The sequence below is a fragment of the Amyelois transitella genome, chromosome 23, assembly GCF_032362555.1.
Source record: "Amyelois transitella isolate CPQ chromosome 23, ilAmyTran1.1, whole genome shotgun sequence".
NCBI classification, from domain to species: Eukaryota; Metazoa; Arthropoda; class Insecta; order Lepidoptera; family Pyralidae; genus Amyelois; species Amyelois transitella.
Genome location: NC_083526.1, coordinates 2,594,636 through 2,612,285, shown reverse-complemented (window position 1 = coordinate 2,612,285; position 17,650 = coordinate 2,594,636). Strand labels below are relative to the sequence as shown.

Here is a 17,650-nt window from a genome sequence, read left to right as displayed (position 1 = left end):
TGTGTGGTGGTTAGAATATTAAAATATAATTAAGTTTCAATAGTTACCTTTTTAATTCACACAAATAATAAAGAGAAAAGATTTATTTGTATGATTGTAACGAATAAACTTAAAACCATACATACATATTGTCACGTCTATATACCTTAGTCGCCTTTTACGACATCCATGGGAAAGAGAAACTTAAAACCAATTTTGATAAAATTTAATACACAGATAGAATAGACCTTAGGTAATAAAAAGCGTTTAACGTTTTATGATGCCATTGGCTGATCTAATTAGGTAGGTACGAGTACTTACCTAATTCCTTTGTGCCTCAAACAACACACATAAAGTGCAGAAGACAAGCTACATAAAATAAAATAGTTAAAAAATATTATTTTGTACGTGTTGTTTCCGGCAGAATATATTAAGATTAACACGTGAAGTCTGCTAGTGTCTTTCATAATGTGTCTAGACTTATTTATAGTTAAGTCAATACTCTCAACGTCTAGAAAAACAAGCTACAAAAAGCATCATCATGCAACTATAGTGTTTAGTAGCAAATTATCTATTGATCTTAATGATAGTTTTGCACTCTACCAGCAACTACAGCTAATAACTTTTTCATTTTTGTTATCTCGAAGAACACTTAACATCAAAATTAATTTAGTATTACTGAGAGAAAAGAAAAAAGAGCTCTAATTAAATTTATATATTGTTTAGTCCCTTCTGATCTGATGTAGGTATTCGGTTTGGCAAAGAAGAGTTTTTAATCACATGTGCTATGTCTGGGGAACCGCGGCTCCGAGCATGTTGTGTCGGAGTTTGTATATGGTCCAATCCGTAAAATCTTTGCTTGCGCCATTTAGACTCCCCGCTGTTATTGGCTGAAAGCGTTGACTGTTGTGACTTGTGGCGTAAAGATGTCGCCACATGTGTAACAAAGTGACCTTTCTCTCTGCTCTCACTATATTTTATGACGCGGATGAAAACAAACTTACGTTTTTGTTGTTTTTATTTATTGTTATGTAACAATCATGTTTACAATAGTTGAATAGCCGTAGTTTAAACATACAGAGTCATCGTTGTTGCTCGGATGAAATTTCGTGAGTTTGTCATATCAGATTGAGTGTGGAGTCGGATAACTATAGACCAATCATTAAAAATTATTTTCAAATTACTGCAGTGTGAACAGAACCTAACAGCAACGGACAATGAGAGGTAAGTTATTACAATTATTATCACTACCATATATTAATAATTCTTACTACAATTCCGAAATTCATAACTTTTCAGTTAATCCACTTCTCAAGAAACTGGCTCTTGTACATCCTGTAATTCAGCATGGCAGGACCAAAATAAATCTATCTACCACCCGACACAAGGTAAAGTTTCACATCGGTAAACCCAACATTTTGGTTTTCGACATTTGGCCAATATATTATATGTAGGTAGTCTTTCTCTGTCGTTGAACTAGCTACCTTTAGATTCAACAAGCGAACTAACACTTCTTATCTTCTTCGATGTCCACTATGGACATTTGATCATCATCCCAGAAATCCCGACCAATGATTAAAGCAATGATAGTTTTTGAAAGATTGTTATAATAATAGTTTCATTCCTAATGCTCGTTGTGTTGCCTCAGTCAGACGCGACGTAACGCAAAGCTTTGAAAAAACTAATTACTTGATAAATACAGCGTAGTTCACATCATAGCAAAGTGCTGGTCACGATTGATGTAGACGGTGAGGAGTACACCCTGGAGTTGAGGTTGAACCATGGATTACTGCCTGAAGGTCATATCATCAGCTACCAAGATCAGGATAAGATAGTTCTACACAGGCCTAAGAGAGAGGTAGGTTAACGGATGATGTTAAAGTAAGTATTCTCTTGGCTTCTTACCTAGACGACCACAACTTTCCATAATCCTCTGCCGTTAGCTCTCGCCACTTGTATATAGTATAAATTATACTTTTGTCTTTGTAACGTTCAATAATTTGATTACTAATCGATGCTCTTACGGTGAGAGAAAAACATCGTGATGCAAGTCATTAACCGTGTTGCGTAGGACAGATAAAAATAGCTTAATGTAAAATCTTCAATTACTAGGATCGTTCTACACGTTACTTTGCAACATTATTTTCCTAATGAATGCCAGAATATTTTTTAAAAATTACAGGAATTAGAGTTATGTCAGTATACGGGACACGTGAGAGGGAAACATAACTCGTGGGTGGCAGTTTCTACGTGCCATGGTCTCAGAGGAGTGATCCACGATGGAGCCAAGATTAGATATATCGAGCCAGCCGAAGGTAAACCTCTATCGGATAGACTTGCTGCTGCAATGTTTTAAAAAAACAAGTGAATTGCTGTTATTTATTGTGGTGTCATAAAGAGTTATTGTAATAATCGGAAAATACTATGATGAAAGAAAGTCAATGTAAATATTTCGAACTTTTCATCACCATCGTGGCGTGTACGTCCATGAAGAGCACTTACCAGGAGTGGGGAGGTCATTGAAATTTCCAAAATATTTTCAGAGCAAAACATACAGTCGGCACATTATATATACGAGAATAGTGAGTTCAAAAGACATGGTAAATGTGGTTACGTTGAGGGTGTCAAAAAGGCTAATAACAATCAGTTGATGAAGATTCACGGAAACAGGTCGAGCAGGGTGAGTTTTTACCGTATCATGTATTTATATGCAAGGCAATTTGGTGTAGGTCCGGTGCAAGGCAGATAGTGTCAAATAATTGTACAGCATAGCATATGATACACGCTGACTTCAAAAGCGGACCTCGACGGGTTCCAAACAGTTTCTATTGTGTCCATTTTCCTTTTAGGTGAGATCAATTTGTGAGGCATTCACATGAGGTTTAAAAATTTTGTTTTCAGCATAAAAGATCCTTCATACAAAGGGGTTTCTTCGGCAACAACGAGAGATCTCGCTACGTAGAACTGGTATTGGTTGCAGACCACGCCCAATACTTGGGAGCCAGGAGAGATCTGAGGGCTCTGCATCATCAGTTGCAGGAGACCACCAATATAGTCAATGCGGTATAAAGATTTACTTAATACATGGCCTCCAAAATCTTGACACGTAGTTAAAGGAAAAAAAATATTTGAAACAATCTTAAATTTGTAGTCTTGATTCTGGTCTTCGATTTGTAAAGGTCGAACAATAGTCACGTCAAATCAGTAGTAACTAAGTAGTCTTAAATTGTCTAACATTCACGGATTATGTACAGGTATTTTTTCTCTTGCAGGTTTTCGCGCCCCATAACGTGTTCATAGCACTGATTGGTATAGAGGTCTGGACAGTAGAAGACAGGATTCCATTAGACCCCAACAGCCAAGTGACTCTCGACCACTTCCTTGAATACCTCCCTGTTCTTTTGAAATCCGTTGGGCGTTACGACCATGCTCAGCTCATGACGTGAGTACATTATAGGCTGAGTCCATATTATTTTATAATAATATGGATGGATATATATATATATATATATTCCACCTTTATATGTGGAAGTACGTTTGTATATCCGTCTTTCACATCAAACCCGCTGAAACAATATCCGTAAAATTTTGCATACATAGTATAGTGTGCAGTACGGAGAAGGACATAGGCGCGGGCGGAGCCGCGGGCGAATCTTCTTGACGTAGAAATTAATAATTATTGTGATTATCGATAATTTCAGGGATACACCTTTCGACAAATCCCACGTAGGATTAGCGTACGTGGGGTCGATGTGCTCCTCTGGATCTTGCGCGGTTATTTACCGTTCCGGTTACAATGTGTCCGTGGCTACCATTGTCAAGAACGCATATAACATAGCCCACGAGCTAGGCCACAGCTTCGGAATGCGCCATGATACTGAGGACTGCGAGTGTCGGGATAACTTCTGCATCATGAGTGAACAAGAGCAAACTCATCTGCCTACTCATTGGTCGGATTGTAGCCTGAGAGTGCTTGACGAGGACTATTCTGATGGCAATTTCTCTTCATGTCTAAGGTTGGTTTCAAAGTTGAGAATAGTTTTAATTATTAAATTATTTCCCAACGCATTATTAAATATTTAAGTAGACTGATTAAACCAAAGCAGACCACATTGTATCATAATAGTTGTAAAGGTATATTAATGCTGGCTATTCATATTTTTCATATTGCTAGTAGAGATTGGTCTTCATTGATCCGATGAACAGTTACCATCCAGACACATTCAACTTTAGTTGTGAAGTAAAGCCGTTGGGCTTGGAAAAAGCAACCTTACAGTGTGAAAATAATCAAACGGAATAAACTACTACATTTGCTTTTCTCAGAAATAAACCAGTTCACCTATTTGGAAACCCTTCATGTGGTAATAGCTTTCTGGATCCTGGGGAAGATTGTGACTGTGGCATCAACGTCGACGATAAAATAAATGCGTGTCAAGCATGCTGTCATCCCGAAACATGCAAACTGAGGTCTAATGCCACTTGCATTAGGGGTGATTGCTGCGATATTCAGGTACTAAGTTCAGTCTGCTGTCAGTTGCATGTTATCTTCTTTCAGGTTTTTCATTCATCAGTGCAAGAGACAAAAAAAAACTAGTTTTCGTTCGAAGAACACATTTGTGTTGTACTCTGCAGCAACGCCCCCTGTTGGAATTTTTGTTCTACCTATGGCAATTTATTGTACAACAGAAGAACATTATGTACAAAAAACAATTTAGTATGTACGTACAGTAAATTTGAGAAAAAATGATACTTTATAGGGCGCTGCTAGAGAGTATACTCTACAGCAGCGCCACTCAGAATACTTACTTGTATTTATACTAGAACGCAAATTTTTTAATTAGAGGATGTACGAACGTTTATTAGTATGTACGTCTTAGAATAATAATGAAAATGTAAGCAACTTTTGTTTTATCTAACTTTAAAAGAAATGCCCTGCAAAGCATTAGTATTATTTAACGAATTAATTTATTTTACGTTTTTAAAGCTTACCTAGCAAAAGCTAGTTTTTTTTATTCATAATGAAAAAATAAAAGGCAGTCAATATAGTTCTGAAATTGTTACTGTTACAAAATCTATGTTATTCATTTAGTACTTACTTTATTAATTGCCTTATTGACAGGAAAGAAGATGTGTTCACTGCAACATACCTAACTACGGTCTTTCTTTTAAAGTTAGATAAAACGATAGTTGCTTACATTTTCATTATTATTCTAAGACGTACATACTAATAAACGTTCGTACATCCTCTAATTAAAAAATTTGCGTTCTAGTATAAATACAAGTAAGTATTCTGAGTGGCGCTGCTGTAGAGTATACTCTCTAGCAGCGCCCTATAAAGTATCATTTTTTCTCAAATTTACTGTACGTACATACTAAATTGTTTTTTGTACATAATGTTCTTCTGTTGTACATTAAATTGCCATAGGTAGAACAAAAATTCCAACAGGCGGCGTTGCTGCAGAGTACAACACACACATTTGCCAACAAAGAATTTACCAATATTCATATCTAAGCCAAGCATAGGTTATTTTGAAGCATTTTAAGTACACCTTGTTAACGTGATAAAGACACCCTAAGGGACCCATTTTATGAGATGGAGCTCTTTGCAGACATCTTCTTATTAAATGGCAAAGTAACACACATTTGGCAACAAAGAATTTACCAGTATTCAATTCTGAACACATTCTAATGATTTTCAAACTTCTCTGTAATCCTAAAGATGTGCCAGTTTAAGAGCATGGGTACTCTATGCCGTGTTGCGGAGCTAGAATGCGACCTGCCCGAATACTGCAATGGACTCTCCGAATACTGCCCCGAGGATGTGTTCACATTGGACGCCATTCCTTGTTCTGGCCAGGTTTGAACTGGATTTCTTATCTTATTTGAGTTGGGATCGGAGTCTGATACTCGGAACCACGTCAAACCTATGGGTTTTATTGTACGTGCATAAGATTTAGATACTTCAATTTTTTCTCTTAAACGGCATCTACACAACTTTGAAAAGAAATACTCTTATATCCCATCTCCATTGACATTTATAACGCTCTATGTTTCGTTCCGACAGAGCCTTGATAAGACATCAAAGGTTTCTGGAGGCTAATTGTTGATAGCCAACCAAGCCACATCTTTTCTTGATTAAGATTGTTACTTAGTTTCACAGGTTTCATCAATTATTTATCGCGATTTCGTTGTAGATCTCTTGTATTTCTTTGTAAAAAACTGGAATAAGGTCAATTTGAAACGTTGGATCTTCAACGTTCTAATATCGGAACTTTTTTAACAGTTGTGTGTTACAAAGTATTGCCTGCCTGTGGATTACCAGCGACAGACGATTATAAGACAGCATTCAAATGGCTGCCTTACCAACTGTTCTGGGCATGGAGTTTGTAACTCAAAAGGTACCGAACATACTTAGCTCTTAGGACATAATCTTCTGAACAAAACTATCCTTGTGTTACCTAAAGAGAGTTCGCTTCCGGAACTAAATCTCTTAATTCTTAATATTCTGTTAAGAATATTTTTAAAATCACCCCATTATTCTTTTTTAATTAGACTCTGCGAATTGAACCATTTATTATTTTCATTTAAAGATTCTATCATCGTCTTTTTAATGTGTTCATAAAACTTGTAATTTATATTTTACTAGGTCATTGTCACTGTGACGATGGTTTCGCACCTCCCATGTGCAATTTACCTGGTGGTGGAGGCTCAGAGGATTCCGGGCCCGCCAACAGAGCCGTTTTACCTTCTCAATTTGAATTAAAAGGTAAAAAAATTATATCAACAAAACTTATACTACCTATAATGTATAGATTATATCACCCGGAAAAACGAACTTCCGTTGCGTAATCAGCTGTTTCTGTTACCATAAAATTTTGAGTCCGCTGATTAATCGTATTTGAACCTGGTGAAATAATTTCCCTAAGTTCCGTGCCTCTATGTTCTTTTAAAGCACTACGTAGCATGGTTAATTTCTTCAAAAAAAAAACTTAAGCTATGACGACAGAGGAATTAAGAATCTAAATAAAAATTAGAAGGAAATATTTAATAAAAAATCCCTCTAATGCAAAGCTAGAGGCAAAAGGTTTAAGTAATGCAAAATAATAAAAGTTATTATATTGTTTAGCACCTCCACATCAGGGCCGCCGTAATCATACTACACCAACTACATTGTTTGAACTGGACCAGATTAATGTAGGAGCATTTGAGAGATCACCATACTATTCCAAGCCTTATTCTTGTTGTGAAGGTGGGTATCTTCTGAATTTTTTATATTTAAGTTTACTTTAATTATGTTCAGAACACCAGTCTGATTTGGATTCTTCCCAGTAAGCGCTCAACTTTCACACATTTTTTAGGGCAATTAATTACGGTGCAAAAGCAATAGTATATGGCAAGCAACAGTTTAAGAAACACATTAATGAATTAAATACAAGAAAAGCATGCAGTTTTTCAGTTTTGGTGCCCGTCGGGGCACGTTGTTATGATTTGCTGTACATATTATAAGCGCATGCTCTATACAAATATAAAACAAAAATGAAATATGCTTTTTTTTTACTTGCGCAAAGTAGTTAACCAGATAAAACTACAGTCACATTACTCGACGGCCCGCCATTTTTGTCAATACAAACTGACAACCATTTATAAATTGGCCAATGAACGGCCCAAACCATGAACTGCGATTCTTAGTGTTGCCGCTATCGAATATTGTTTCTACCTCATTAGTATTATAATATTGGAGAAAGATCACAGCTATTTTGGGTAGTTATTAACAATTTCATGTTTTATTATTCTATCAGTTATCCCCTCAACAGTTGGAATGTTGAAAGGTTACCATAGTCATATATCAGTACACCATATTTTGTGATCCAACCAAACTATTCAGAAAATCTTTAGTACCTACACAAAAAGCCGATTAGTTTTTATTTTTAGTATTTGTAAAATCTATGTGATTAATTAAAACAACTAAAATGTGCCGTCTTCTTCCGCAGTACACAATTATATTAACTTCATTGGGATTGTCGTTGTTATCTTGGGCATGATGTTTTTAATATATCATATCATGAAGCTCAGAATCATCGCTCAATTTGGTCAAAAAGAAAATCTGGAGTCACCATCGTCTACTGGCTGTTTAAGGCATGCGAGTATTAAGAAAGTTGTGGCTACCAAAATACTTACCAACAAGCTTACCTTACCCAATACCGAGCACAACCGTTACCATTTACCATTACAATACCAAAAGGTTGCCTGGATTTAACAGATATAATACATATATATATAAGAGATGATTAAAACAAACACAAGACAAATCAAGCACTTTAATATCATGCCGACTTCGTTGCCCAGAAACCAGAAGAAGCTAGTTCTGAAAAGAACTGTTTGTGAGCGCGTGCACATTGACATGCCACACATCGTGCATCAGCAGTTCTTCCAGGCAGCATCAGCATCTTCACACGCCAATTCTTCACACTGCATAATCGTCCATCGGATCTCCGTCCAAAACAACTCAAGAGTTCGACGCACACACTGCACTTCGCGAGAGCTTCACGAGCGCGACCTCACGCCGCAAGTTCAAACTAACACTGAGGCGGGGACAAGGGGTCTTCCCAAACTCCTGTGCAGGAGTTGGAGTAAATCATCTTCTTCTATCTTCTGGGAGTTCCCATCGGTGGCGGCGTCGTCACTGAGCGACGACGTCTGCCGCAAGGCAGCGAGGTGAGGGCTTCACGCGACGGTCCGGAGGGCGGGCGTGGAGCGGCGCGATGCCGCGCAGGTGGACGTGCGATGATGCGTCCGCCTTCTCAAATGAGGCGGAGAGCAAGCAGCAAGACAGTTTTATACCCGAGCAAGTTTCAACCAACACACATCGCGTGCCCATCGCACGTAGCGCCCTCGGCGCGCCTGCGGCCGCACCGGGCGTCACAGAAACTCAAGCTCGACACGTGTAGCGGAAACGGGACGGGGCTATCCAGACTCAGGAGACTGCAATGCAAAATTCTCAGAAATCTATGCAAATCCATTTTATTATCCTCAAAAACTTTTCGTTAGATTTCTACTTGTAAATACAATCACACTATTGGCTATAATTCGATATTTCTGGATTGTTAAAAAATTTTTCGTTTTTTAGCTTTAGTTTTAATTTGATTTAATTATATTGTTATTATTTGTTAAAAATAATTTATCTCTATTATTGGTTATAGTTCCGTATTTATGATTCGTCCTTGCCTTTTCCTTCGTAAATATTTTTATATAAATATGTCCAACTTTTGTAAATAAAGCATTCCATTCTCACCTTCTGAAACGGAGTATTATTTCCTAACAACAAACCCTAGAGAATCTCTCTCTCTCCAAAACACTTTGTATTCCCGATCAGTACCTACCACTGGTTAAGAATATTTTTTATAAAAGCATTTCTAATGTTTGTTTAATTAGTTCTTAATTGAAAAAGAATAAGACATGTAACGATTAGTGTAGAAAATACATAAAATTGTAGTCTTCGATCATATCTCTTTTTGGCCATCCAGTTCCACGAAAACTATTGTTTCAATTGTGCTTTGAATTGAAATACGCCGCAAGTGAGCTGGCGCCGGGTTCAAGTAATTCAGGTAGGTAAGTAATTAACGTCACTTAATAAACAATGAAAAACATTAGCGAATGGCGGCTTTTTGCTAAAATAAATAACCAATGAGGCGGTCAAAAACAAACCAATACTTGTAACCCCTTCCTTTGCCCTTTTCGGATACAGAATATGCATAGAGCAATGTGATATACATTCGTGGAAGCACGTTTGGTTATATACAATGTTGGAAATTCGCTCCCCTTCTTCTGGTTCGTGTGAATCAGTGTATATTAAAAAAAAGGTGGGAGAATTCTTCTGCATGGTGGACATGCCAGAAAAAAAACATAAAAGTGGATAGACAGTTTGGGCGTGCTTAAATCGAGGAACGTCCAAACATTAGAAATGTTATTATAAAAAATATTCTTAACCAGTGTTACTGATCGGGAATACAAAGTGTCATTGTGTAACAGTATTACTCATTGGGAAAACGATAGTTGCAATGTGTACCACTGCTACACAACGGGAATTTTTTTCCCATTGAGTAACAGTGTTACACATCTGGGTGTGACTGAATGGGAACAAACCTATATTTCTGGTAATTCATAACGGAGTGAATCCCCAGCTATGTGTCTATTAAAATAAAAAATATATATTTTACCGGTACAATTGTAGACATTTTAAACATAGGTGCGCTGGCAACTCTGCCTTGACAGTGACAGTTCATTCGCATCTGTGGTGTGTTTGTCTGTGTGTGTTGTTTGCGCTTATTTTTCGAAGACCGAAAACGAACACATTGAGTTTCGTGTTGGGTTCGGAGTCGATGTCTGTGGTCGAGTTCTATTTTTTGTTCGAAGAAAGATGCAGTGCCTTTTCGTAATGATAAAATCAGATCGTATATAATATATTTTGTATGTTTGTTGTTGTGAACTTATTACTAATGAATAACTAAAGTTTATTGCTTGTGCTATCATAAGTGTGTTAAAATGTGTGATAATGTTTGTGTTTGGTGCTTGTTTGTGAGTTCGTTATTTCTGTTGGCCCTGACAAAGGATGGCGTTGAAGCTCAAAATCTCAGTGAGTACCTGTTTATTAACTTATTATTTCAACATCTACGTTTGAGTTTCTCAAATGAGGTGGCCTATTTGTTAAATCCACATATCGTGCGTTTTCGGTCAAAATATTTGTTTTTCTTTTATCAGAGTAAGTTCACAAGGATTTTAAATCCCTTAGGTATACCGTACCAAAAAAACCACGCATCTTTCTCGTTATATTATACGGTAACCAGTCTGGGAACCATCTTCTTCCTAGGGATTATCCAGCAATCGCCTATAGACAAGATCCTGGAGTGGATAGTTACCTCCTTGTAACCTGTTCTCACAAATAAAAATATATTCATTGTATGTCATGCATCCTGAGAAGTGACTCCTGAAGTGACCTGTGCAACTTCAAGGGAAATAACACACGTTCATGGTAACAAATCCAGTTATCTATATGTTGAGATTTATCTTCAGATGCTTGTCCTCACTATGACCATTGGGTAGGATTTTATTAATTTATATATGTAGGTATTACATATGTAGTTAGGAACCTAAGCAAATAAAAAAATATTACTAATTCACACAAAATCCATACCTTGTTTAGGAAACTATAAACAACAACATGTATGAGTTGTTAGTTGACTAGGATCATTGCAACATGATTCCAAGCAGCCAAGATAAAATAAAGCATAGGGGCGTGTTGGTCCCGACATTAATGTATGGGAGTGAAAGTTGGGTATGGCAAAAGAAGCACGAAAGCAGAATAAATGCAGTGGAAATGAGAGCGTTAAGGAGTATGTTGGGTGTGAAATTGAGTGACCGGATAAGGAACAGCGTGATAAGAGAATGTTGTGATGTGAAAGAAGATGTAGTTACAGGAATAGAAAAGGGTATGTTGAGATGGTTCGGTCATGTGGAGAGGATGAATGAAAACAGGTTGACTAAGCAGATATACCTACATGGAGGGTGTGGAGGGAAAGGTCGGAGTGGGAAGACCTAGACGAACGTATCTTGATCAAATTAAGGATGTAAAGGGTTGGTAAAGGGTCAGGTCAAAAATACCCGAAACCCGAGCTTGCATGAAGAGAGTTATGAATGTAGATGAAGCGAAGGAAATATGCAGAGATCGTGGCAAGTGGAAAGAGGTAGTCTCTGCCTACCCCTCCGGGAAAGAGGCGTGATTTTATGTATGTATGTATGTACATGCTGGTTCCTGTGTAATTTATAAAAAGCATATGCAACACATTGTGATCCCTGTTTTTGCTATTGATTCTACTTTCTATCATTTATTCTTGTACAGTAAACATGATGTACCATACACACCTTTAACCACGGTTTTATCCCTTACGGGGCAGACAGCGTCAACAGTCTTGCAAAAGACAAAAAGCCATGCTCAGCAGTATGGCTTAATGATAAAATTGAGATTCAATCATGGAAAATACAGAGACATACTATACAGTGGGCACCTTATTGATTAACAAGAGATAGATATTATGACACAACCAGAAACAATGATAGCAATTGCGATTTGATATTTACACAATTTATATTATATTTACAGAAACAATATATATAGATTACCTATATGTATATACAGAAATAAAAAATATCATTTGTCAAAAAGTCCGCCCCAAATCGTTCCTAAACTGGTAATTCATTGTCCACGGTTACAAATGGACCTTGGTATTGTTATTACATAGTTATTAGAGATAATAGGCCAGAGCAGAATCTTAGGGCACTTGAGAATTTCATACTATTTACAACAAGGTACTTATAAAACTCAATTATCAACAAATTAGAACAGTGCTTGGTCATTGTATTTGTAATGTCACCGAGTAAAAGCCGCCTATCGCCGGATGTCCGCTCGCACGCGTTCTATCCGCTATTGCGTAGCATTCCTAAAAAAAACAAAGTTGTGTCAAAAAATTATATCCAATATGGTAACCATATTTCAAAGACAAGAAAAGCCTTCATGAGTGTCTAACAACTTTGCATTAAAGACTGATCAATGTGAAGCAAAAAAAGTATGCAGGAATCTAGAAAGTAGAAAAATTTAGTCCCTGCCTGCCCCTCCGGAAAAGAGGCATCGTCATGAGTATGTATGTAGTCATATACATATGTACCTACCTAGCGTCCAGTCACTGCTTTATTAGTGATGCCTAAATAGCATTTATCACCCGTATATAATGTACCTTTGTAACGGTGACGATTTTTCATAATCGGATCAGTATTAAATAAGATTAACTCTTTAAACAAACAATACTAATATCAATTCTATCATCAAGCCAAAAAGCTGAACTTGGCCTATCAGTCTTTTGAAGACTATTGGCTCTGTCAACCCCGCAAGGGATATAGACGTGACTATATGTTTCTATGAATGTAGATATGGTACTTCTTGCTTGAACAACTAGAAGAAGAGACAGTGAAAATAAATCCTTATTAAAACGCATTAATTATTTAGTCACGTCTGCGCAAGATCCGCAGACGTTCTCGTAGCTAACAAATTACTCAGAATTTATGGAGCAAATTCAGCAAAACGTGAGAAAGCATAATTAGTCATAATAAAGTAAAACCTACTTTGTATTCTTGTTGTTGTCTGCAGGAAACTGCAATAGTTTGTGAGAAAAGAGTCTCTATTGTTGCTATATGGAAAAGATAGTTCAATATAGTAAACGGCACGTAAGTTAAACCAAAATGGGTGATAGTTTAGTAGTAATACGTCATTTATTAACCTGAAATTAAGCATATCTGTAAAGTGAACGTACTCGTACGTACATAAAATTACCTCTGCGTAGGCACAGATCTTTTCACTTGTCGCGATCCTTGAATACACCTTTGTGTATTTTGTCTTACAAATTTACTGTATTTTTGTTCTTTCTTATATGTAAGTACAATAAAGATTAAAAACAAATATTTTCTGTTTCGTTCACATTCATCACTCATATCATGCAATCAGCAAAAAAGAACTTGTTCGCCAAAGAAAGTATCAAGACAATCTATTTTTGTGTCAAGACTCGGAAAAAAGATTCCGTTAGCACTTTAGGCCGAATTTTTGGTCCACACAATTGGCACGCTATGACCATGGACGCCGCAAGCCTTCCAGCTTATCATTGATAAGAGATGTAGCGCTAATTCTTCATGACAGCCAAATCTGTATGACCGGTAAAGAAAAATACCTTGCTGGTGGCTATCAAGCAGTTCAAAATTGGGAGACATTCTTCGAACGAACAAAAGCTCGATCTAGCTAGCAATAGCAACACCATCTTATTGTTATATTCACAGCTTTATGCATATAGTAATAAAGACGTCTTATATCTCAATTTACTTCGAGTGAACGACCGATCGTTTTCGCATAGTGCTGGCTAGTTTATTGTCCAGGCAAGATTAAGTGGGTTATTTGGGTCAAATGGTAATGAAATCTTCTGTGGGCGAATTTGCAAGGAATAAAGAATAGTAATTTGCGTTTATCGTGCCTTTTGGGCGTATGGTTACCGGTAAAGGCTAGAACAGAATGAGATTTAAGCTATCTTTTCGCATCAATGCCGTAGGAAGAGCAGCGAATCTAATACTAAGGATGTTACTATGAAGGATAAAATATATATAGCACCTAGGAAAGCAGAAAAAGATAAAAACTACTTGGATTCTTACCAAATGTAGACATGTTCATGTGGATATGATGATACATACATATACAATCACATCTTTATCCTTCAAGGAGAGACCTCAGGAGTAGACATAGCCCACAAGAATAGAGAATAAGAGCCCAGCCCAGATGAAGAAGACCAAAAGGCTTCATTCGCTATATAGCTTAACTTAATGATGGAACAGCCTAAGGATAATCAATTGATAATTATGTTAACAGTGAAGTATTGCATATCAATATGTAATTATTAAACAATTTTCTCATTAAACTTCATAGTTATGAGGATATCACGTATACACCGCCTATAAGACGAGTACCCCACACGCATACAAGATCAATGTCACGACAATTTGATAGCTTTATGAATAATTTAATGTTAAACACTTGACTATCAATCGGACGTGACGTCATGAGTCATGCTGTACCGTGTCCCTCTGTGGAAGTCGTCATTCCCATACCATAAGTCCAGAAATATACCACCACTTAATCGTGACCCCCCTTTGTGATGTGAACCAAGAAAAGTTTCAACGAGAAATGATCGCCGGAAGGTTCAAGTTAAAGTGGTGGTTCTAAAAACAGCTATGAATGTGAGTGAACAGGATCGTTGGCTCCTAAATGGTTCTTTTTTTCTTCACAGTCTTGATTGCAACCAGTTTTAATTAACAATAGTTGTGAAGGATATAATTAGATCTGTAAATGTGAATTCTCCCATGGATTTTAATGGATTTCAATTTCCATGTGTATTTTTTACTTTTTATTACAGTCCAAAAGATTTACTTGTATGTGAATCCTTAATTTTTGTTTGACAACAGTCTTTCACACAAAATATAAAAAATAAGCAACCACCTTTAATGAGTAATTCTTGAAACTTTAGAAAGCCATAATTACGCCATACGCTCTGGATGTAGCCTTTTAGTCTTTTCAAGACTGTTAGCCCTGTCTATCTCGTAAGTAAAAAAGACGTGATTGTGTGGACGTTTAAAGAACCCGAACGCGTGTAGCCAGAGCTGATTAAATGCGTGACTCTGAAAACAGCCTCAAAAGGTAAATGAAAGACATGAAATCACTGTAAAAAATATATATTTCGTAGTGTAGTCTTGACATCCGTTGAGTTTGGTCACACGTGTGTTTGTTTGTTTGTATTAGCCTGATGTTATTACTCGGTCGTCTCGCTTAGATCTTTATGAGCTCGGGACGACGACGGTTCTACTATGCTATTAAACCAAATACAATTTAGTGAGTTGATTTTTTCTAAACATTAATTTTTACTAGAGCATTCCATTAATTTCAGTGCCCGCTGAAGCTTAGGGAAATACTTTCTTAGAGCACCTGTTTGGTTTGTGATATCTTTGATATATGAGTCAATCAACAAGTCAGAGACTTTTAAAAAAAAACTTATATGTAGAGATGTAATCCCGACATTCTTTTACGAAAAGTGTCGAAAGAAAAGAAGGTATGCAAAGATTGAGAGATGTAGTCTCTGCCTACCTTTCCGAGGACGGCCACGCCACGCCATAAAGATTCAGGTTTATATGCACCAAACTGTACGGAATGGTGCTTTTGGAATGTAAAAATAAATTCGCGTAATGTGAACGCGCATGACTCAGGCAGCCAAACTGCATCTGACTGATTCACAGTTTACTAAAAAATATTAAATATCCTATAAAATGTAACTATTCTGCATAACGACTATAAGTAGTTTATGTCTGGCGCTTAGGTTCCGTGGCAATTTCCACAAAACCCTTCCCTAATATTCTAAATAGTTGATTTATACATACTTAAATATATATATCAGTATTTTTTATACAAATACCCTTATAGGGTAGACAAACCCAGTAGTAACAAGATTTATTTTCACAACATAGGAATCGTGTGGTTTCCGGAATTTTAGAATAGAATCACTTCATATCTTTCCCATGGATGTCGTAAATTGCGACACTTATAAAATTGTGATTACTCTTGTAGGCGATGGGCTAGCAACCTGCCACTATTTGAATCTCAATTTCATCATAAAGCCATACAGCTTCTAGCCTTTCAGTCTTTTTCACGTCTGTTGGCTCCGTAGCAAGGGATAAAGACGTGACTATACATATGTATGTGTGGAATCAGACCCAGATCAGTTGCAATGGCAAGTACATTTGGATAAAACTGAACCCTTATCTTTATACAACATAATCTATCATCCCCTGAACATATCAAACACAGGAAAAAATTTTATTGCTCCTCCCTAAAATTAGATTCTACTGGTGTGAGTTAATGACGTGTGAAAACATTCAGGCAACTATATTGCAGAGGTCAGACCGGATTCTCTTTGTGTAAAAATCTGACCTACCCAATCCGGGATGGTGATAATAGGCGGACCCTGGGCTCCTCTCGGTGAGGCGAGGACGCAACCGTGACTAATACCAAGTATGATGACTTTAATTACATCCGTATGATGCATCCATTCTGCATGCAAAGACACATAGGTCAATTATCTTTTAGGAGTTAATTAACCCTTTCCACGCCAAGAGTTTTCGTCAAAAACGTTCACCACACGCCACGGCAATAAACGTGGTTGATTTACTAGTGTTGACAATATTGAGTATCGATATTGTTAATTTGTATTAAATAAATCATTATAAAATATATCTCTATAGTTATATTTTAAGTTCATGGGTTTTATTTTATTACTAGCTGTGCCCGCGACTTCGTCCGCGTGGAATAGTTATTTTGGGCATCATATTTATTTTTCCAAACATCCTCCTCGGCTTTATCAATTATAGTTGCTAATTGTTATGCGACTTGGCGACGACTTGGCCCACATCATTACCCGCGACGGAACGTAGACCGTATATAGTGAGATGAAAGGCCTTTGCCCAATAGTGGAATCTTACAGGCTGATACTTTACTTTACTTTAAAATAGTAATATCTTCTAAGATGTCTCAGGCGGTCACGCGTATTAGAAAGAACGCTGGTTCGCTGTATTAAATGTTTCGCTGCAAATTGCTTATAACGACTATATCTCAAAACCTATTCGTCTGATTTATATACTGTAAATGGCAATTTTAGTCTACATGAAAAGCCGAAAGTAATAAACATATTTATTTGGATAAGGATTAATACTGAATTAAAGAAAATTGGTTTCAAAATAACTTATGTTTATAATGAAAAAATTATCTTAAAAAATGAACATAAAAGTGGTTATTGTAAGTAAACCTTAAGAGATAGATATATAATCTCGCGGACTTTTTTGTGGCAAAAAATGAGTACTTCACATCTTTAGTACATTGTTTTACTATATCTTTGTTGGTTTGCGCAGCGTTCGCGTGGAAAGCTCGCAGATGGCCGACTCATTTAACTTTCACCTGCATTGTTGACGTTTCCCGTAGGAAATCCGGGATAAAATGTAGCCTATAGCCTTCCTCAATAAATAGACTATCTAACAGTGA

General features: G+C 36.8%; 2 protein-coding genes across 3 annotated transcripts in view; both read left to right on the top strand.

Moving 5' to 3' along the window:
- The first annotated feature begins 524 nt into the window (after positions 1 to 524).
- Positions 525 to 9,156, top strand: LOC106133023 (zinc metalloproteinase/disintegrin). 2 transcript variants are annotated; one of them, XM_060951074.1, is made up of 14 exons: positions 526 to 1,203; positions 1,279 to 1,367; positions 1,682 to 1,837; positions 2,162 to 2,294; positions 2,523 to 2,659; positions 2,881 to 3,042; positions 3,252 to 3,421; positions 3,681 to 3,995; positions 4,303 to 4,489; positions 5,699 to 5,836; positions 6,263 to 6,377; positions 6,626 to 6,745; positions 7,106 to 7,228; positions 7,971 to 9,156. In XM_060951074.1, exons 1-14 carry the CDS (start codon positions 1,197 to 1,199, stop codon positions 8,234 to 8,236), a joined length of 2,118 nt encoding a protein of 705 aa, XP_060807057.1. In that variant the 5' UTR covers positions 526 to 1,196; the 3' UTR covers positions 8,237 to 9,156. The 2 variants fall into 2 exon arrangements, with proteins under 2 accessions (XP_060807056.1, XP_060807057.1); XM_060951073.1 differs by having other exon boundaries at positions 525 to 1,367.
- A 1,124-nt stretch (positions 9,157 to 10,280) lies between these two features.
- Positions 10,281 to 17,650, top strand: part of LOC106133053 (disintegrin and metalloproteinase domain-containing protein adm-2) — a 61,695-nt gene continuing 54,325 nt past the window's right edge. Inside the window, exon 1 of the mRNA XM_060950983.1 lies at positions 10,281 to 10,612. Within this exon, the coding sequence (XP_060806966.1) occupies positions 10,522 to 10,612 (91 nt within the window). The 5' untranslated portion in view covers positions 10,281 to 10,521. The remainder of the gene's footprint in view (positions 10,613 to 17,650) is intronic.

What these genes read in the sequence shown, in the direction of transcription:
- LOC106133023 (XM_060951073.1), top strand. Translation starts at nt 1,197, where the DNA reads ATGAGAGGTAAGTTATTACAATTATTATCACTACCATATATTAATAAT. An exon ending in GACCATGCTCAGCTCATGAC is followed by an intron (nt 3,422 to 3,680) that starts GTGAGTACATTA and finishes CGATAATTTCAG; the next exon opens with GGATACACCTTTCGACAAAT. An exon ending in GCCTTATTCTTGTTGTGAAG is followed by an intron (nt 7,229 to 7,970) that starts GTGGGTATCTTC and finishes CTTCTTCCGCAG; the next exon opens with TACACAATTATATTAACTTC.